Genomic DNA, 21,423 nt, shown 5'->3' on the forward strand with positions numbered 1-21,423 from the left:
GCCTCCTCCACCGCTAACTCGCCGCCCAGGGATGGGCCCTGACTAATATCCGTGCTCCTGGCCCACCTCGCGCGCGCATCATTCATTCGGGAAATCTTTGCTTCCCTGAGTGCGTCCAGGCATGGTCCCTGACCCCAGGGACCCAGTGCTGAATACAGACACGAGTGCTGCCCCCTTGAGGCTTACAATCCGGGCAGGACCAGATCACTGAGGCGAGGATTCCTTTTGACTTTTATTAGCTCAAATTAGAGAAGGCAATGGCACCCCACTCCAATACTCTTGCCTGGAAAATCCCATGGATGGAGGAGCCTAGAAAGCTGCGGTCCATGGGGTCTCTGAGGGTCAGACACGACTGAGCAACTTCACTTTCACGCATTGGAGAAGGAAATGGCAGCCCACTCCAGTATTCTTGCCTGGAGAATCCCAGGGACGGCGGAGCCTGGTGGGCTAACGTCTATGGGGTCACACAGAGTCGGACACGACTGAAGTGACTTAGCAGTAGCAGCAGCTCAAATTACTTTGCAGAAAAAAATAGGGGGGCGGGATGCCTAGGGGAATTCCCTGACAGTCCAGTGGTTGACTCCGCGCATTCACTGCGGGGTGGAAATTCAGTCCCCATTTGGGGTACTAAGATGCCGCAAGCCAAAAAAAAGAGGCTTAATGCACATTTAAGTTCCTTCAAATTCGTCCTCATCTTTGAAAATACACTCTCCTGTCCCAGAGTGTTAGCTGCTAAGAGAGGAAAATTCTTGTTGCTGGTTTGTTACTTTACTCCATTTAGTAAACGATAAACGCATCCCGAAAGGATTTCTAATATACATCCACCTGTTTAGTGTATATATCAATATCTTCTAAAATTATCTTGAAAGTGAACACAAACTATTCTAGTTGTTACCTTAGATTTTGGGAAAGTAATTGGTGTCTAAAAACAAACAAAAAACAAGCCTCAACTTACCATTTATTTATTAAATATGAAAAAAAGTGTCTAGTATTATCCAGGTCAGCGAAAGTCCTTGAAAATACTGACTGATGCAGTCTTCATCTTTTCTGTTATCTCTTCAGAGATTGCGAAAGAAAAACAAATTTCTTGTATTTTCAGTTTCCATAGGATTCCTCCATTTAGAATAATTCAGGGCAAAAGGAGAAAATCCTTCTCCAGCTCTGGGAAGAGCTACTGTTAAAAACACTATGATCCCTTGATTAGGCTCTGGCTTATCCAGGGGCTTGAGCTTCCCTTGTGGCTCAGCTGGTAAAGAATCCACCTGTAATGCGGGAGACCTGGGTTTGATCCCTAGGTTGGGAAGATCCCCTGGAGAAGGGAAAGGCTACCTGCTCCAGTATTCTGGCCTGGAGAATTCCATGGTCTGTATGGGGTCGCAAAGAGTAGGAAACGGCTGAGTGACATTCACTATCCAGTGGCTTAAGTACGTTTCTAAACTGCATTAGCATTTTAGCATTTAACATCTTAGCATTTTCCTCTGGGCAGCTGCCATCTTGAAGGAGTAATTAGGAGTGTTTATCGATGGCACCCCACTCCAGTACTCTTGCCTGGAAAATCCCATGGATGGAGGAGCCTGGTAGGCTGCAGTCCATGGGGTCGCTGAGAGTCGGACACGACTGAGTGACTTCACTTTCACTTTTCACTTTCATGCATTGGAGAAGGAAATGGCAACCCACTCCAGTGTTCTTGCCTGGAGAATCCCAGGGACAGGGGAGCCAGGTGAGCTGCGGTCTATGGGGTCGCACAGAGTCGGACACGACTGAAGCGACTTAGCAGCAGCAGCAGCAGCATGGCACAGTCAGACCCCTCACTTAGGACCAGCCCTGGGACAAAGGCACTGGACATTCTGATGAGAGCAGGAGTGAGCACTGCCTGTTCAGCTCTGTCTTGAGTGTCTGTAAACGAAAGCTGTCCCCCAGGCTTTTCAGCTTGTGTCTTTGACAGGAGCCAGCCGTTGGCTCTGCGAGCTCCAGCTGCAGTCAGCTCTGCTGACTGCTGCTATGTGACTTGGGCAGGTCTTTTAATTGCATCTCTTCACAATGCTGCTCAAAGCTCCTCCGTGGCTTTCTGTGGCACTCAGAACTAAGTCCAGACAGCTTGGCCTGAGGCTCAGCCCAAAGCCCCTTCCTGCCACAGATCTCATCTTCTGTCCTCTTTTCCTTTGCCTTTCAGTTTCTGAACACGCCAGACTGATCCCACCTCACTACCTCATTATTTTTATATATGTAAGAAATTTTGAGATACATTCTTTCATTTATTCTGGCTGCACTGGGTGTTGCTCCTGGCATCCGGACTTCTTTTGTTGGGGCACACCGGCTCTTGAGAGGGGAGGGGGCGGGGAGGGGGGCAGTGCTCAGCAGGGCAGACTCAGTTGCCCCGGGGAGAGTAGAATCTTAGTTTCCTCACCAGGGATTAAACTCCGTGTCTGCTGCATTGGAAGGTGGATTCTTGACCACTGGACCACCAGGGAAGTCCTCCTCTTCATTCTTTTTTTTTTTTTTTTTAATGAGTTGGTTTAATTCCAGGTGGTACAGAAATCAGGACAGAATAAAGACTTAAGAACCACACTTTGGCAGGAATCTGGGCTAGGTTTACTATAATCTCACAGTTAAAGCAGAAAAAACTGAGAACTAAAGAGAAGGTGAACCACTGTATGATTTATTTATTTTTAACAGAAGTTTTTTCTTAAAGGTACAATAGGTTCCAAGACAACACTTCATTCTAGCTATGTGTGTATTGGTCAGTCGTGTCCGACTCTGCAACCCCATAGACTGTAGCCTGCCAGGCTCCTCTGTCCATGGAGTTTTTCAGGCAAGAATATTGGAGTGGGTAGCCATTCCCTTCTCCAGGGAATCTTCCTGACCCAGGGATCAAACCTGAGCCTCCTGTATTGCAGGCAGATTCTTTACCATCTGACCACCAGGGAAGCCCCTTCATTCTAGCTATAGGTGGTGACAGATGTTATGGCAGGGAATCCAGATGTTTAAACATGCATGGGATTAAGGATCATCATTGCCTCAGACACTCCCTTTTCCCAGATTTCTAAATTCTACCTGTGACCAGAGGCCCCTTAGCTTTTAGTTCCTCAAGATTCTTCAGCTCTTTCTGTACCAGTTTGAATGCTTTATTTTCCTCATCTATCTCCTTGGCTTGCCTTTGTGGTTGGACATGGTACCTGCCACCCTTTCCCCAATTTTATTTTAATTAATTAATTTATTTTGACCACAACATGCAGCTTGTGGGATCTTAGTTCCCTGACCAGGGATCGAACCTGTGCCCCCTGCATTGGAAGCATGGAGCCTTAACCATCTCATCAGTCCCCAAGTTCCATAGGTCTGATAGCCTGAACATTGCTTACATCTGTGTTTCTCTACTTCCACTGCCACTACCAAGTCCAGGTCACCACCATCTCTTGCCTGGATCATAGCAATGGCCTAACTGGCTTCTTTTCATTCACTTCCTTTTTTTCTCTCCCACCCCACCCCACCCCATACACTGCACAGCATGTGGGATCTTAGTTCCCCAACCGAACCCCTTGCCCCCTGCACTGGAAGTGCAGTCTTAACCACTGAACCACCAGGGAAGTCTCCCTCCTTTTTTCTTTTAAAGTGAACTTTTAGGTGAACTGCACAAATATGTGCACAAACTCAAAATGAAGAACATCTTGAAATTCCAACTGAAAACAGCCCTTGAGCCAGCATCCCAATCAAATCAGAATTCACTGGTACTCTACTCTGGTGCCCCCTTGTGGTCACTTCCATTCCCCCATAATCTCGATCTTGACTTCCAATCACAGCAGATTTGTTTGGTCTGTTCTGGAACTCCGTGCAAATGAAGTCACACAAGAGGAACTCTCCTCTGACCTTACTCCACAGTGGGGGACTCATCCTTGTGTTGCTTATTCCCTGAAGATATGCCCCCGTGGTGTTGTTTATTCATTGTGTCTCTACGGGAGCGGGGAGGGGGTTCAGTTTGGGGCCATACTTAATAGTTCTTGTAGGTCTCTGGGAACCATACAGGTGTGTGACTGTGGGGCGTGTGCCCAGGAGGGAATCGCTGTGTCACAGGGTATGTGGATATTCAGGTTCAGAAGGTTCTGTCCCACCTGTGCAGGGAGCTGGTACCATGTCCTTTCCCGATGTCTGCAGACTCATCTTGTGCGTTTCTCCGCCCAGTCCTAGGACCAGCCATTTCTCCATGGAGCCCTGATTCCTATCATTACTGATTTTTTTTCACATTATAAAGCATTCACAAAAATAGGATTTTTAAAAGAAGTAAAACTAATGGAAGTTCTACATTTCTTTTCATACCCAGTCAAGTGAAAAAAAAAATTGCAGAGATATTTGTGAAAGACCACATGATATGTAGAGGAGGGAGTCTGCGAGCTGAGGGTAGGGGGCAGAGACTGCATGCAGCAGGATGAAGGGCCAGAAACATTAGCTGAAAACGACATCAAGGGCCGGTGTCTGAGTGCCATTGTCATCTGCTCCCATGAGTGGCCTCCAGGGGGGTTCTCTGATGCGTAGCCAGTCACAACGCCTCCTAAGTGCCCCCATCCCTGCGTCAGTGTCTTTCACTTTTGTGAGTGAGTGCGGGCTGAAACTCTACCCAAGACTGGGGGACACTTGAGGGTATCTGACAGCAGGAGGTAGCCAGAGCAACAGTGAAGGGTATTTGGGGATAATGACAGTGACCTGGTTTCCTAAAAATGCAGCAACTTCTAAGGAGAAAGCAAGTTAATTTACTCTAATATCTACCCCCAAAGAGCCAGGTGGAGTGACTATTGAGCTCAGTCTCAGTAGACAGTCCCCTTCCTACCTGTACTGTAAGCTGTCTTTGGTGCCCAGGTAGAGACAATGTTCTGGAAGGTGGGATGTGGGTGTTTGGGAAACATCCAGTCAACTCTACATTTCTGGGGGCTTTTCTGGTCCTGGTGTTCATGGGTTGCCTGGCTGAAGCTGCCAGACTTGACAATCGTGGTAAGACATGCTTGGAGCTGCTGCCTAGGGAGGAGCCTCCTGGTCCTCCTGGAGCTTGCCCAGGGCAGGAAAGGGCCATATGTACCAACTGTGATGGGCAGACTTCTGAGCCAGCATCACAGCTGAGATCCAGGAGCCAGATTTGGGGTTGGCAGTCTCTCTACCTGCCCTGTTTGCAAGATCACAGGTTAGGGGCTTCCCTGGTGTTCCCGTGGTTAAGAATCCACCTTGCAGTGCAGGGGACACAGGTTCAATCCCTGGTCCAGGAAGATCCACAAGCCTCAGGGCTAAGCCCCAGTGCCACAGCTACTGAGCCTGCACTTTGAAGCCCGAGAGCCAAAACTACTGAGCCCATATGCAGCAGCTACTGAAGCCCACAAGCCCTAGAGCCCATGCTCCATAAGAGAAGCCACTGCAAAGAGAAACCCACACACCACAACTAGGGAGTAGCCCCCTGCTCTCCACAACTAGAGAAAGCCCCTGCACAGCAAGGAAGACCCAGTACAGCCAATACCAAAGTATTTTTTAAAAACCAGATGTTAGTCTGTTCACTCCTTGCACAGAAGCAAAGGTTCCATCATAAGAGCTGCTGGGTAGTTTCAGTTGCTGCAAGGCTGGGGCATCAAGGAGTGGGTGGTGAGTAGATTGTGATGTAGCCACACAACAGAATCTGCCACAGTTACAAAACAGCAAGGCACTGCTTGAGAACGGCAGAACTCTTGGCACATAACCATCTGTCCAAATCTGCACCAAGACTTAACCGAACTCTAGCACGGCTTCCAGCAGCATAAGGCTATGATGACTGCAGCCCCCCTTTAAAATGCCTGCCCGAGATAGCTCCACGCTGTAGAATTTACTATTTGTTCTAGCCAACACCTGATGATGGGCCCCTCACCTCACTTTCTTAGAGCATTTACTAAACAAGGCTTATAATGTAAACATATGTCTTTCAACCCAGAAACATCCCTCACAGCCCTGAGAGTCATACCTGTGAAATGTACTCATCAGAAAGAACAGGGCCTCTGTCTCCCTTCCCCGTGGGAGGATGGACTCCGAACTCCCAAACCTGCCAGCTGGCAGACACCCCGTCCTCCCGCAACTGCATCTTCACTGACCAGCTCTTTGTGACTTTTCTGACTCTACTGACCTCCCCGCCACACCCCAGTTCTCCCTTTGAAACACCCAGTCACCTCTGCACATAGGATGGAGCTCAGCTCTTTGCCCTGCTGTCTGTAGATACCGCATAAAACCTGTTTTCACCACTTACTAATGTCTGGTTGTGTTTATCTTTGACAGGCTGCATGCTTTGCTTTCTCTATTTCTATGTTTTTCATACTGAACATCTGTAAGATATGTGTCACCTACGTAGAGGGGGCAAGTCAGCAGCATACACACTCATTTTTGGAACAAAACTCCCATCCGACGTGGAGGGGCGGAGATCCGTGGCCCGGGAGGCTGAACTGAGCGCTGGGCGGGAATTCGCGCTCGCGGGTCCCCGGAGCCGGCGCTCTCGGGCAGAGGGCCCTCGCGCAGCCAGCCCCATTCTCCCCACGGGGAACTCGAGGGCTCCCGGGCGTCCGCCCCTCGGTCCTTATCGCCCCAGTTGCCCACGTGCCCCTGGTCCACAGGCGGGCTCCACGAGAGACCCAGGAAAACCGGAAGTTGAAATGGGCAGCCGGACGGGAAACGTGGGCACACCAGCCAAGGTCAGGTAGCAACAGGATAACCCTCCAGCCCCGGCGGGGCTGCCCTAGGGGGCGCGGACGAGAGCGCGCAGGTAAGGGCGACTGGATTGCGTTCTGTGGGCGGGACCATGCGGAAGATAGCCAATCACAGTGCCTCCCGCGGGGCGGGGCGGGGTAGAGTCGTTGCCTGGACGACGCGCTCCCCGCGTCAGTATTCTGCTGGCAGCGCAGCTGGGTTGTGCCGACTTGTGCGTGTCCTGGGCCTCGCGTGGCTCCGAACGCGTCCTCCAGCTGCCACCTCGCAGCCAGGGGATGGAGTCGCGGGTTCCCTCTACGCCTCCGGGGGTCAGCGGGCCGCCGGCCGCCCGAACACTCACGACATGGTCTCCAGCTGCCCTGAGAGTTTTTAGTTATTTTCCTCCTTAATTTTTTTTTTTAATGGCTCCACCTACCTAACACTTATCAGTTCATTTCAGTCGCTCAGTCGTGTCCGACTCTCTGCGGCCCCATGGACTGCAGCACGTCCGACTTCCCCGTCCTTCACCAACTCCCGGAGCTTGCTCAAACTCGTGTCCATCGAGTCGGTGATGCCATCCAACCATCTCATCCTCTGACGTCCCCTTCTCTTCCTGCCCTCAGTCTTTCCCAGCATCAGAGTCTTTTCCAATGAGTCAGTTCTTCGCATCTGGTGGCCAAAGTATTGGAGTTTCAGCTTAAACATTAGTCCTTCCAATGAATATTCAGAACTAATTTTCTTTAGAATGGACTGGTTTGATCTCCTTGCAGTCCAAGGGACTCTCAAGAGTCTTCTCCAATACCACAGTTCAAAAGTATCGATTCGTCGGCGCTCAGCGTTCTTCATAGTCCAGCTCTCACATCCATACATGATTACTGGAAAAACCATAGCTTTGACTAGATAGACCTTTGTTGGCAAAGTAATGTCTCTGCTTTTTAATATGCTGTCTAGGTTGGTTATAGCTTTTCTTCCAAGGAGCAAGCGTCTTATTTTTCTTCTTTTTCAGTGGTTAACATTTGATCTGATATTACTCGATTGTTCCTGTTTTTCTTGACTTCTCTCACATTCCTTTATTTGCCTTATCCTCTCTCTTTCCTAAGGCTAAATAAATCTCTGCAGTGCCCTGTCTCCAGCCTGGTTTAACCATCTTAATTAGTACATATTTGTTTTTGTTTTTCTTATAGCAAATAATTTTTTCCCCTAGTTTTTATTATCCTGGCTGTTTTTGTAAGGTCCTCTTTAAGACCTGAATCAGCTTGCAGGCCAGTCTAGGGGTAATTCACAGAGTTATTGGGTTGCCCAAAATCCATTTTGTCCAACCCAGTATTTACTAAAGATGGCATTTTCTTACTCAAGCTCACTGAAGTCACAGGATACCAGAGTCGGCATTTGTTGAGCATTTCCCGTGCCTGAAGTTCCAAAAACCCCCTTCATCCGTGACAATTCTTTTATAAACAGGCTCCTGAGGTAAGTACACCCCTAACCTGGTGGCCTGTGAACGAGACAGCAGATGTCTTCTGCTGGAATTGTATACGGTTCTTAAACTGCTTGTTGGTTTTGGTCATCAACATCCAAAACATCAGGATATTTCACATAAAAATTGAATTCTTTTGTGGCTTCTCTTGAAAAATCCTCAAGTTTTTGGCTATATCGAACCCCCAACCATCCCCTTTAAACAAAATGTGGTTTCTTGAGAACCTTGAAGCCCCTCTCACTCCAGTCTTACACCCCAAGCACTGATCATTTATTGTACTACCTGGTTGCGAAGTGAAAGTCGCTCAGTCGTGTCTGACTCTTTGTGACCCCGTGGACTATGCAGTCCATGGAATTCTCCAGGCCAGAATACTGGAGTGGGTAGCCTTTCCCTTCTCCAGGGGATCTTCAGTACTACCTGGTTACTGAAATCATTTATGTTTTTGACCGCTTTACTTATTGACTCACTCTGCCCTGGCACCTTTCTGAAGTCTTTCAGGGACTGCAATTCTCACACAGCAAATATTGATAATCCTTCCTCCTAGACGGTTTCCTCTCATTTCCAAAGAGTTAATGTCTGTCATATAGTAGGTACTCAATAAATATTTTCTGAACAGTTAAATAAATGCTGAGACTTCATTTGGTCTAATTTAGGTGATCCCATATTGGCATCCAAACCTGTGGGCTTTCTCAGTATCCCTGAAGTAGCCCCTTTTGTCTGATAGAGAAACATTTGCCCAGGAATCAGGACACACACACTCTCTCTGCCCTTGGTATATTCCTGGTTCTGCCATGTGTGAGATGGTCCACCTCAGGGTGAATTCCTTTACTCTGGACAGCGACTTGATGAAGAAACACTCCCAGACTGCACAGTTCATCTTTTCCAAGGCCCCTTGTGCCTTTTCCCTCAGTTTATAACCCTCTCAGGCTTGAAAACACTATTTATTGACCAGAACCAAACTCCAGGGGTAATGTTTCTTTCATCATTTTTCATTTTTTCATTTTTCAATTTTTCATTTCTGAGGGTGTAGTAGAATCCCTCAGAATTCTAGGACTCCTAAAACAAGTTGAACTCCACAAGCAGAATTGCAAACCCAATTTGCTGCAAACCCCAAAAATGCTGCAAGGGCCAAGTGGGGAACCAAAGGTGGTAAACTGAGAGCAGATTCCCTAATGGGAGAAATATGGGTTCAAGATTGCTCTGGTTGTTCTTCTTTCTCAAGACAGTCAATCTTATGGGGACTCTCCTAAGTTTTAAGTTTTGGGATCTAAGGTTTTTTGTTTGTTTGTTTGTTTTGTTTTGTTTTTAATTAAACCCTTGTTGAGCGCACACAGCAAGCACACCAGGGGGGTGGTACAGGGGCCAGTGGTGTCTGTCTTCCTGGGTGACGTGGATGCATCTCGGAGGACTCTGATGGGCAGAAGGCAGGGGACCTGGGAACATTTGCAGGAGGAATCTTCCTGGTATCTGACTACAGGGCTGACCCTCACCCATTTCCTGACACCCGGTCTCCTGTGCCCTGTTAAGGAGGAATGGGTGCCTTGCCCCAGGAAGTGAAGCATAGTCTCTGCTCTCCTATTTTGGGAAACTTAGTCCTCAGGGTCCGAAGGAAAGTCAGAGGCAGAGAGGTGGACTATGAACCCACCAGAGGTGGACTATGAACCCTCTCCTGTGCGCAGAGGAGGAAGCTTGTACCGGTTTCGGAGAGAGGAAGGACATCATTCGTGCGGGACCGTAAGCAGCATGGACGCCCGGCCCGGGTGGGTGGTTGCAGCCGCAGGGAGGGCTGTCTGAGGGTTTGGGACCCCATGCTGGGTAAGGGGTGGCTGGGTCAGGCCCCTATGTCACTTTTATCCCTAGCCTTGAGAGGGAGCTGGGGGTGGGGGGAAGGTGTCTGGAAAAAAATCAGATTAATCCCACATCTTTCCAAGGTGTGAGGCATGTGGGGGTAGTTGTGGGTAGAGAGTTGTTCCCAGGTCTCTCTGTTTCCTAGGATTGCTCTTAGGCAGCGAGACCTCCATGCCAGCCTTAAGGTGAACTCAGAGGACCTGCTGACCCCTCTGGGAGCCTTAAATGAAATCCAAGGATGTCTCCACGGAGACACCGATAAGACCTTCAGAAACTGTGTACTGAAAAGGAGCACCGTGTCCCTCCACAAGGCAGTGTCCGTCCTGTAAGGACAGCTGCAAATCTGAAACGTTTTCAAATATCAAAATCCTTCGATAAAATCTATGTTCCCGCTTTGGCGCCCCTGCTTGGCTGGTTTCACGAGTACAGGCCGGGTAAAGCGGTCGTGAGCCAGCAAGGAGGATCTGGGGAGTCATCTCCTGGCCGGCCGAGAGCAGGTGCAGCCGGCCTCGGGACCCCAGACCCGGAACCCTCCAGGCTGGGAACCCTGTAGGGCTGCAGCTGCGCGGGGAACGGGATCTGGGAGGGACTTCCTGTCGTCCCTAATCCCGGTCTCCACCCGGCTCCTTGCGCCCGGTGCAGGCTGCGGAGACTCCTTTCCCCGGGGGCGGGGGCTCCGCCGACCGTAGCGCCCCCTCCGCCTCCACGTCGGTGAGAGCGGGGCTGGGAGGGCGCCTGGATCCCGAGAGCCGCGAGGGTGGCCGGCTGGCAGGAGGGGCCGGGGTCAAAGGTGGAAGGCTACGGGCTGGCGGGGAGAGGAGGAGGCCTGGACCGGGTTCGGAGAGAGGAAGGACATCATTCGTGCGGGACCGTGAGCAGCATGGACGCCCGGCCCGGGCGGGTGGTTGCAGCCGCAGGGAGGGCTGCTGAGAGCGGGCGGCTCAATTTCGGGATCCCAGGTGGGACCGAGTCAGGTTGAGGGCAGGGTGTGTGTGTGTGTGTCCGGGGCCGGGAGACTCCGGAGCCTCGATTCCTCCGCCGAGCTGGCTGCGGCGGGCGGGGCCCCACTCAGCACCTGTTTGGTAGCATCTCTGCAGATCTTTACGCTCTTGGTGACGGGAGATACAGATTCCAAATTCCCCCAGCTTTCCCTAACCCAGCTGCTCTGAGATTCGGAGTTGTTGCTTCAGCGATAAAGGGGATCACAGAAAACAGCATTCAGTCAGAGCGAAGAACCAAAAACAGCTTAGAGAGGGAGGCCGTTGGAGGGCGTCCGGGAGGCTTTACGTCCGATTGGGGCCAAGGATGGGTCTGGTCCCGCGTGGGGATTTCGGGGCTTTCAGGGGGTGTCCAGGAGACGCTGGCTGATTTCCTTCTGCTCCTCCAGGCTCCTGGCCAGAAGCTGGAGGGGGCTTGGCCAACAAAAGCACAAAACGACTCAACGGTGCTTTCTGGCTCTGAGATAAAAAAAAAATGTCTGCAGACGAGGGAGACATCCGGGCTGCCCAGGACAAGGAGAGAGCCCGAGAGGTATGAATGGGGTGTTGGGAAGGGGAGGCATGCACTGGAAGGATTGGAGTGGGAGGGGATTTTCGGGGCAGGGCATTTGAAAGAGTTAGACTCTCTGAGGGAGCAAGGCTGGTAAATGAGTTTGGGGGTGTTGAAGAGAAGGTATGATGGGAAATACCTTCCACCAGGGAATTGACTTCTATGGGACTGTTTTCCTTTGCCTGGTGAATTCATAGTCAGCAGACCAAAAGCTACATAATATGGTAAGGGGGTTGCATGGGGGGTCCTACAGGTGGGATTTGCTCTGGGCAAATGGGCACATGGCAAGCCTCACCCCTCTGCCTGGGTTCCCAGCTCCTCTCACTCTGGGCCTGAGCACTTAGTCCTTCCTGTACCTGTGTGTGTGTAATTAACAACCTGAGGGAGGACCAGGGTCACCAGCCGTGGGGGAACCTGAGTCAGCTGCAGCTGAGTGTGCGACCTTGTGCAGGGCCCCTGGCCTCTGGGAACCAGGCGTGTCATCTGTAAAATGTGGATCATGTGCCTGCCATACCCACCTGTCTCGCCAGGTGGTGGGGAGGCTGGGAGAAGATAATAGGCAGGGGAGTCATCTCTGTGCAGCTCGTCAGCCCCTAGGAGCTCATTACTGCAGGTTATAAACCAGCACCACCCATAGCAACTAGATCCTGGGTCAGAGAAACCTGGAACTCCTCAACTAGATTCCAGTGACTGCAAGTGCAAAGACAAATCAAGTGTTTGTTTTCTGTGTTCATATCATAGAAGTACAAAGAATTTTTACCGCTGCTCAGTTTCCCTTCCATCATGCCTTTGTAACACCCAATGGGCCTCACAGGCCCATAGCATTCTCTGCTGATGTTGGATTCTGTCAGCTCCCACAGGGGAGTGAAAATAATAATTACCAGCACCGCTCTTTGTTCATCCAGAACTTTCTGGAGAGGGTAGCTCTCGCGTGTCACCAGTGCGGAGGTAGAGCAGCTGGGTCTCAGAGGCCACCGGGCCCATGTGGCTCCCAGGCACTCTGACTCCCGGCTTGAGGTGTTTCTCGTCCAGACCCTAACCTGTACCCAGGTGGTTGGGAGGTGGAGGGATAGACTTGAGTTCCCAGCAGGAGGCTGGCTGGTGCCCAGTGCTGTGGGTGAGATGAGGCCTCACAGGACCTCCCAGTGCAAGGGAAGTGACTTTCTGCAATGCTCTGCTCTGCTTTGGGCTGAAAGGCTAGTGACCAGAGGTTACGGATTTCAGCTCCAGCAGCCTGACTCCAAAGCCTGCCCCTCAGCCTCCCAGAGGGCTGGGCCCTGAGGCTGCTGTGAAGGGGGCAGGGAGGGCCCTGGAAGTCCCACTGTGGGAGGCAGTGCTGAAGGGGACGAGCCTGGGAGTTTTCTTTCCATCAGACCTAGATGGATGCAGGGACTCAACACATTTAGAGGTACTCTTAGACTTTTTCCAAATCAGAAACTCCAGCTTCTTTGACCAATTGAGTAAGGCCTGAAACAGCCCAAGGCCACAGGCCTTCCTGTCACTTTCAAGAAGTGGTGGCCCTGGAGGTGACTTGCGGGTCAGCTCCACTTGAGTTCCAGTCTTGGTCAAGTCACTCCCAGCTCTGTGACCCTGGGCCATTGTCTGATCTCAGAGCCTGGGTGTGTTAGGTTCCTGTGTTTGCTGTAACAAAGGACCACAAAATGGGTGGCTTAAAACAACCAGAATTTATTCTCTCACACATTTGAAGGCCAGAACCCCAAAATCAACATGTTGGCAGGGCCCCCTCCCAAGGCTCTAGGGGAGGATCCTTTCTGCCTGTCAGCTTCTGGTGGCTCCAGGTGTCCCTGGGCTTCTGACAGCATCGTTCTAATCTCTACTAACAACTTCACGTGGCTTTGCCTCTGTTTCTATGCCGTCTATTTTTTTGTTTTGTTTTGACTTGTGGGGTCCTAGTTCCACCATCAGAGATGAAACCCTGGCCCTTGGCAGTGAAAGCTTGGAGTCCTAACCACTGGAACACTGGGAAATCCTTGTGTCCTCTCCTTATATACAGACACCAGTCACTGGATTTAGGGCCCAACTGATTCCAGAATGATTTCATTTCAAGATCCTTAACTCATTACATCTGTGCTGAGTTGCTTCAGTTGTGTCCGACTCTTTGCGACTCTATGGACCTTAGACTCCATTACATCTGAAAGACCTTTAATCCAAATAAGGTTCCAAGTAGACATGAATTTTGGAGGAACACTATTCACCCGACCCAACTACACTGTTTCCTCATGTATTCAGTTCAGTTCAGTCGCTCGGTTGTGTCTGACTCTTTGCAACCCCCTGAACCGCAGCACGCCAGGCCTCCCTGTCCATCACCAATTCCCGGAGTCCACCCAAACCCATGTCCATTGAGTCAGTGATGCCATCCAGCCATCTCATCCTCTGTCATCCCCTTCTCCTCCTGCCCTCAATCTTTCCCAGCATCAGGGTCTTTTCCAGTGAGTCAGCTCTTCGCATGAGGTGGCCAAAGTATTGGAGTTTCAGCTTCAACATTAGTTCTTCCAATGAACACCCAGGACTGATCTCCTTTAGAATGGACTGGTTGATCTCCTTGCAGTCCAAGGGACTCTCAAGAGTCTTCTCCAACACCACAGTTCAAAAGTATCAATTCTTCTGTGCTCAGCTTTCTTTATAGTCCAACTCTCACATCCATACATGACCACTGGAAAAACCATAGACTTGACTAGACGGACCTTTGTTGGCAAAGTAATGTCTCTGCTTTTTAATATGCTCTCTAGGTTGGTCATAAATTTCCTTCCACGGAGTAAGCATCTTTTAATTTCATGGCTGCAATCACCATCTGCAGTGATTTTGGAGCCCAGAAAAATAGTCAGCCACTGTGTCCCCATCTATTTGCCATGAAGTGATGGGGCCAGATGCCATGATCTTAGTTTTCTGAATGTTGAGCTTTAAGCCAACTTTTTCACTTTCATCAGGAGGCTCTTTAGTTCTTCTTCATTTTCTGCCATAAGGGTGGTGTCATCTGCATATCTGAGGTTATTGATATTTCTCCCAGCAATCTTGATTCCAGCCTGTGCTTCCTCCAGTCCAGCGTTTCTTATGATGTACTCTGCATATAAGTTAAATAAGCAGGGTGACAATATACAGCCTTGACATACTCCTTTTCCTATTTGGAACCAGTCTGTTGTTCCATGTCCAGTTCTCACTGTTGCTTCCTGACCTGCATATAGGTTTCTCAAGAGGCAGGTCAGGTGGTCTAGTATTCCCATCTCTCTAAGAATTTTCCACAGTTTATTGTGATCCACACAGTCAAAGGCTTTGGCATAGTCAATAAAGCACAAATAGATGTTTTTCTGGAATGCTCTTGCTTTTTTTTAGAGAACAACAATCCACACTGCTGTGGGAGGTGTGAGGCTCACGTTGGGAAGAGGTGTCTGCCCTGTGGGCACCTGCAGGGCCATGTCCAGCCTCCCTTCCTTCCCCCACGGTCCTGCTTGCTGGTGGGTGTGAACCAGGGTGTGCAGGTCTTGGGGACAGAGAGGGGAGCAGGGCAGTCTTGCACTTGGGTGTACGCTCCGCCACCCGCGGGGTCTGCCTCTGTGTCTCCCATCCTCCGTCCCAGTGCTGATGCAGCCGTCATTCCTAGACTCCAGGTCATGGGCATTCTTGTCCAGAAATGCTCTCTGAGTCAGAGGGGACAGTGCCTCTAGGAGAGGCCCGGGAGTCACCCCACATCAAGATGGAGCCAGAGGAGCTGCACCCTGAAGGGGTGTCGCAGGAGACCAGAGCTGAAGGAGCGCGGGGCTGGGTGCCCCTAAGCCAGGGCGCTAAGGAGAAAGTGTGTTTCCTGCCTGGAGGAGGTGAGAAAGGGAACGGGGAGAGGGGCCCTTTCCCTGTTCCCAGCCCAGGTAGGAAGACCCAGGTGTCTGCCCCACCGTTCTTGCAGAAGCTGCCCGACTCACCCTCAGAGCCCACTGACCCTCCTCTCGGGTCAGGTTGGGGGGTGGAGTTGGAGGCAGCAGGGGGTCCCTGGTGGGCCTGGCATTCATTCACTCCCGGGAGCAGGAGGGCCAGGCAGGACGAGGTGGCCGCCTGAGGACCTCTCTCCTCTCTCAGCCCTCCCAGCCCCCCAGACCCCTGTGCTCTCCCGAGAGGGGAGGACCAGAGACCGGCAGATGGCCGCAGCGCTCCTCACCGCCTGGTCCCAGGTGAGTGTCCATGTCCAGGGCTGGAGGCAGAGCCAAAGGACGTGGAGGGACAGCATCTGTGACGGAGCTGTGCTCCAGATCCTAGCGCGGGACCTGAGGGTGGGGGCCAGAGACCCTGAGCTTTGGAAGTGGTGCCGAAAGGGAGTCTTGCTTTTCTCCTCTGCTGTCCACAGTCGCATGGTTCTTGCCCCCAAAAGTCTTCCTTAGGCAGCTGCCCTGCTTCACCAGCAGACCCAGGGCGGGCCTCACCCAAGTCGGCAGGATGGGGGTCCAGGTCTGTCCTCGTCCTGGCACCACTGAGCGCCTCCACCATGTCCCGATGAATCCTGGAGATGGGGCATGTCCTGGAGAGGGGGCCTTCTGTGTTATTTCAGATGCCGGTGACCTTTGAGGACATGGCTCTGTACCTCTCCCGGGAGGAATGGGGGCGGCTGGACCATACCCAGCAGAGCTTCTACAGGGAGGTCCTGCAGAAGAGGAGCGGGCTCTCCTTGGGTAAGGGCTGGGGAATCAGAGCGGGGCCCGTCCACTGCCACCTCCTCTCCCATTTCCAGGACTTGAATCCCCTCTTGCAGTTCATCTGGACCTCGCTGTCCTATAGAACCTTCCTAGTGGTAGACGTGTTCTTTCTGTGCTGATGTGGTGGCCACAAGCCATATGTAGCTAGTGAGTCCTTGAAATGCAGCTGGAGCCACTGAGCTCTTTTATCTCATTTTAATCAGCTCAGATTTGAGTTGAAGTAGCCACGCATGGCCAGCAGCTGCCATGCTGGACAATGCCCCCCTAGAGACTGTGCTCTAGTTCTTCCCTAGCTCCTTCCAGTAGCTCCCCTTCTCCCCTCCAAGCCCAGCTTCAGAGGTGTCTGAGCAGAAAGCTTGGCTCCGGGCCAGGCTGCAGGCCCAGGGGACGGGAAACGGTGCCAGCTGGTCCCTCCGGGCCTTTGACTCTGAGCTGTCACATCCCCCTCCCAGGGCCCTGTCCTCTTCTCAGAGGAGCCTTGATTCCCTTGGTTTTTCTCATGGTGAGTATTTAAGTCCCAGGGCTTTGACTCCTCAGTTTTAGGCTCTAGTTTTCATGACAGAATTTTGTGAGGGTTTATGGGAAAATCAGAGCGTTGACTCGTTCATTTGGTCAGTCAGTCTGTCTGCTTGTCTGTTACACACCGGCGAGTCCCGGTGGAGCCACAGACTGGGTGACTCCACTTTCTGGCTTGGGTGGCGGGCCTCAGGGTCACAGCAGTGGCTCTGCCCACGCCTGTAATTATCTCAGGTTTGCTCGCCACCCAGTGTTGGGACTCTGTGGGGCCTCGGCCAGCGGGTCCAGGCAAGTCCTGGGAGATCAGAGGGAACCAACCTCCACTTGCAGCCCCATGGTGGGCCTCATGAATGCCCTAAACCACCCATTGGTCCACACGTTCCTTCCCTCCCATGGGGCTTGGATCAGGTCATGAAGCCCGGGCCCCCTCTGCTGTCTTCCTGGCTTGACCAGAATTCCTAGGCCCTCAAACCTGGGGGACTTGGCAAATGGGCCATGGTCCCTGACTTATGGTGGTCGGTGTCCCTGGCCCTCTCGCTGGCCTCTCTCTGCCCACTGCCCCTGTCCCAGGAGCCCTCTTTGTGGTCCTGGGAAGGTGCAGGTGCAGGAGAGGAAGATGCATCTGGATTCTGAGTGAGGGGGCCACTGCTGGGGGCTGTGTGACACAGGGGTGGCCAGCCCTGAGAAGAGTGTCGGACAATGCCTGGGAAACTGTGTCCTGAGAGGGTGTGGCCATCTGGATTTGCCCTGTGTTTGCAAAGCTGCACCCCCTCTTTCGCTCCATCACCTCTCCAGGGGGTGGGTGCTGGTATCTCCCACTGTGCAGCCCGAAGGGCCCTGACTGAGCGCAGCATCTCTTTCCAAGCAGGGTTTCCCTTCAGCAGACCTTTCTGGGCCTCTCAAGTGCAGGGCAAGGGCGAGGCCCCGGGCTCCAGCAGGCAGTTGGGACATGAGGAGGAGGAGAAAAGAGGTGCGTGCAGAGGGGACAGGTGGGCAGGGTAGTGGGGTCTTGGCTGTCACTCTTTGATGCCCCAGGTCAGCACGGGCTGTTTCCTGTGGGGTGCAGACACACAGCCCCTCCTGGGGTGGGGCCACCCACCTCCCCTCCTGTGTGGAGGTGGCTCTTGCTTCTAGGGTGCCCCGCAGGTGCTTGCCCTCATCGCCGTCTCCAGAACTCCCCTGGGGCCCTCATGAAAGCCTCTCTCTTGCTGGAAACACTGTTTATCCAGGAGTGGTGGAGGTGGACAAGGAGGAGCTAGCTGCATCCCTGGGAGCCCTTGGCGATGCAAAGTCCTTCAAAAGCAGAGTGGGAAGAGCCCAGGGGGAGGCCCCGCGGTGCGGGCAGCAAGCAGCCAGCGGCCAGAACTCAGGGCCAGCCAAGGACGATGTGCAGCCCTGTCCCGTGGAGGAGGCACAGCCGGAATCAACCCCGCCTGACACTGACCTCCCGAAAACCCAGGAGGGCCACTTCCCAGAGCAACCCAGAGAAGTGGGGACGGCCGCCCCCGAGAGCAGCGAGGAGGGCCTGGCGCTGGACAGCGAGGCGGGCAAGAAGACCTACAAGTGCGAGCAGTGCGGCAAGGCCTTCAGCTGGCACTCGCACCTGGTGACGCACCGGCGCACGCACACGGGCGAGAAGCCCTACGCCTGCACGGACTGCGGCAAGCGCTTCGGCCGCAGCTCACACCTCATCCAGCACCAGATCATCCACACGGGCGAGAAGCCTTACACCTGCCCATCCTGCTGGAAGAGCTTCAGCCACCATTCGACGCTGATCCAGCACCAGCGCATCCACACGGGCGAGAAGCCCTATGTGTGCGACCGCTGTGCCAAGCGCTTCACCCGCCGCTCGGACCTGGTCACCCACCAGGGCACCCACACGGGCGCCAAGCCGCACAAGTGCCCCATCTGCGGCAAGTGCTTCACGCAGAGCTCGGCCCTGGTCACCCACCAGCGCACCCACACCGGGGTCAAGCCCTACCCGTGCCCCGAGTGCGGTAAGTGCTTCAGCCAGCGATCCAACCTCATTGCGCACAACCGCACACACACCGGCGAGAAGCCCTACCATTGCCTCGACTGCGGCAAGAGCTTCAGCCACAGCTCGCACCTCACCGCCCACCAGCGCACCCACCGCGGCGTCCGGCCGTACTCCTGCCCGCTGTGCGGCAAGAGCTTTAGCCGGCGTTCCAACCTGCATCGGCACGAGAAGATCCACACGGCAGGGCCCAAGGCCCTGGCCATGCTGATGCTGGGGGCGGCCGGGACTCTGGCAGCACCCCCGCCTGCCCCTACCTAGGAGGCTGGGAGGGAGGGGCCGGGGCATCTGGTGTGGGAGTGTGACCTGGGAGACCCAGGAAGGGAGGCGGGGAGGTGCTGGCATGGGGGTGGCAACACGGGAGGAGCTCAGATGAGGACCAGGCATGCTCGCTGCAAATTAAAGGCCTTGGAATTCAAGCGACAGCCTATAGCTTCCATTCATGGGGCCCTGGAAGCTGATCCTGGACTCGTGGGGAAAGTGGAGCCTTCCGGGGCAACTAGGCATTCTCACTCAGTCCTCTGAGAAGGCACCTTCTTCCGCAGCCTTTACCTGGCTTGGGACCCATTCCAGAATCTAGAGGTTTCCAACCTGAAGCCAACCGGCCACTTCTGCTGCTGCTGTCATTAGGAATTCCCACTGAGCCCTGGACCCTGCCATGCCTCTTTTCCTAGGGAGTTGGGAGCAGGGCAGAGTCAGCATGGGGATTCATGCTCAGTGTCTTCTGCCTACCTTGTCTCCTGTCTCAGGCTCTGGGGCCTGCATTTTGTGGCTGCACATTTTCACCCGCATCCCTGGGGTCCCAGCTTCAATCCAGTGAGGATTTCTCACTTACAGGGACCCCCTACCTCTCCTGGTCCTTTCTGAGGCTGATGCCATCTCCCTCTCCTTCTAACTTCCTTGGCCTCTTTGCACAGTTCAGTTCAGTCTCTCAGTTGTGTCTGACTCTTTGCAACCCCAGCAGCATGCCTGGCTTCTCTGTCCTTCACCAACTCCTGGAGTTTACTCAAACTCATGTCCATCAAGTCAGTGATGCCATCCAACCATCTCATCCTCTGTCATTCCCTTCTCCTGCTTTCAATCTTTCCCAGCATCAGGGTCTTTTCAGATGAGTTGGTTATTCACATCAGGTGGCCAAAGTATTGGAGTTTCAGCATCATTCCTTCCAATGAATATTGAGGACTGATTTCCTTTAGGATGGACTGGTTTAATCTCCTTGCAGTCCAAGGGACTCTCAAGAGTCTTTAACAACACCACAGTTCAAAAGCATCAATTCTTTGGCGCTCAGCTTTCATTATAGTACATGTCCTTTGTAATTTGCCCTGCCTGAGCCTGCCTGCCTGTTTTACCCTTGGCCTTGATGAAATGAAAACTTCGAGTTCTTAACCACTGGACCGCCAGGGAATTCTCCGGCCCAAGTCCTTGTTAAAGGCATAATGCCGTCCCCGGGCCGGGCCGGGCCGGGTCGGGGACGTTGGCTGATTCACCACTGCGATAGCCTGAGAAGCCCCTCCCAAACTCGTGTGACCTCGCAGAGTTGGCGGTCTGGGTGTCGCCTCATATCCAGGAGGACGGGTTCCATAAGGTCCCGCCCCTCCCACGTTGGCATTTGTCAATCAAGTGTCGAGGCGGAGCTAGGGGTGGGCTCCAGCAAAAGTGACCAATCACGACCGATGTTTGTTCTCTAGGCATTCACTCCCCCTCACGCCCCCAAGCCGCACGGTTGCCTGGCAACTGGTCGGCGCTTTGGGCTTTGGAACTTTGTCTTTTCCGCTCAGCCCAGGCCCCTGGCCTACCACCGAGACTCCAAACCTCCTGCCGTCCTAGAGAGGGGGCGGACAGAAGGCGAGGGCGAGGGCCACAGCCGCTTCCAGCTTAGCTTCTTGCGAAGAGCTGAGATTTGCTGCCCAGAGACCCCGGGAGCCCGAGCCCAGAGACCACATTAGGCCCTGGTAATGGCTGGCCTGTGCACGGTAGCCGGCGAGTCGTGGCCCCGGCACAGGAGCTCAGCGAGAGCCCAGACTCCTCCTGCCGGCACACTAACACCTGCTGAGCCTTAGAGCAGGGCCTAACTGGGCTGCCTGGAAGAGTCGGGTGTGGAAACGGCCTGAAGAAGACCTTGATTCTTTTGCTGGGACCCGGGGAAAGTGAGACAGTCCATGCTGGAGGGGGGACGTGGTGATGAGTGGCGCGCAGGGGTGGATGGTAAAGGGCGAGGAAACGTTAAATAGGGGCTTTGCTGCATTCACTCCTTCATTTTTCAAATACGAAATGAAAACGTGCCTTCCAGGTCCTTTGCTAAATATCGAAGAATAAGCGATGCAAAAGCCAGACAAGATCCGTGCCCTCAAGGGGTTCCGCTCTGGTAAGGGAGACTAACAAGCAGTGTAAACGTATAAATGACATATACATTACTTTCAAGTAGTGACAGATGCCAGAAAGAATGGAACCGGGTGAAGTAAGGGAGGATGTTAGGTACTGGTTGTCGGAGACGGCCCCTCCCAGGAAGGAACGTTCAGGCTTTGGGGGTAGGACCTTCCAAGCTAAGGGAACAGAATGGATAAAAGCCCTGCCCTGAGGAAGAGATTGGTGTTCCAGGAGTTGAAATGACACCAGTAGTG

At 52.9% G+C, this 21,423-nt stretch overlaps 1 protein-coding gene across 7 annotated transcripts; it reads left to right on the forward strand.

Moving 5' to 3' along the window:
- The first annotated feature begins 10,592 nt into the window (after positions 1-10,592).
- Positions 10,593-21,168, forward strand: ZNF205 (zinc finger protein 205). 7 transcript variants are annotated; one of them, XM_055562272.1, is made up of 7 exons: positions 10,593-10,714; positions 11,391-11,533; positions 15,171-15,384; positions 15,641-15,732; positions 16,107-16,227; positions 17,633-17,737; positions 17,997-21,168. In XM_055562272.1, the coding sequence occupies exons 2-7, from the start codon at positions 11,477-11,479 to the stop codon at positions 19,061-19,063; spliced, it is 1,656 nt and encodes a 551-aa protein (XP_055418247.1). In that variant the 5' UTR covers positions 10,593-10,714; positions 11,391-11,476; the 3' UTR covers positions 19,064-21,168. The 7 variants fall into 7 exon arrangements, with proteins under 7 accessions (XP_055418247.1, XP_055418251.1, XP_055418253.1 ...); XM_055562276.1 differs by having other exon boundaries at positions 10,594-10,714; positions 17,636-17,737; XM_055562274.1 differs by having other exon boundaries at positions 10,636-10,874.
- Positions 21,169-21,423: the final 255 nt, after the last annotated feature.

The sequence above is a fragment of the Bubalus kerabau genome, chromosome 23 (assembly GCF_029407905.1).
Source record: "Bubalus kerabau isolate K-KA32 ecotype Philippines breed swamp buffalo chromosome 23, PCC_UOA_SB_1v2, whole genome shotgun sequence".
NCBI classification, from domain to species: Eukaryota; Metazoa; Chordata; class Mammalia; order Artiodactyla; family Bovidae; genus Bubalus; species Bubalus kerabau.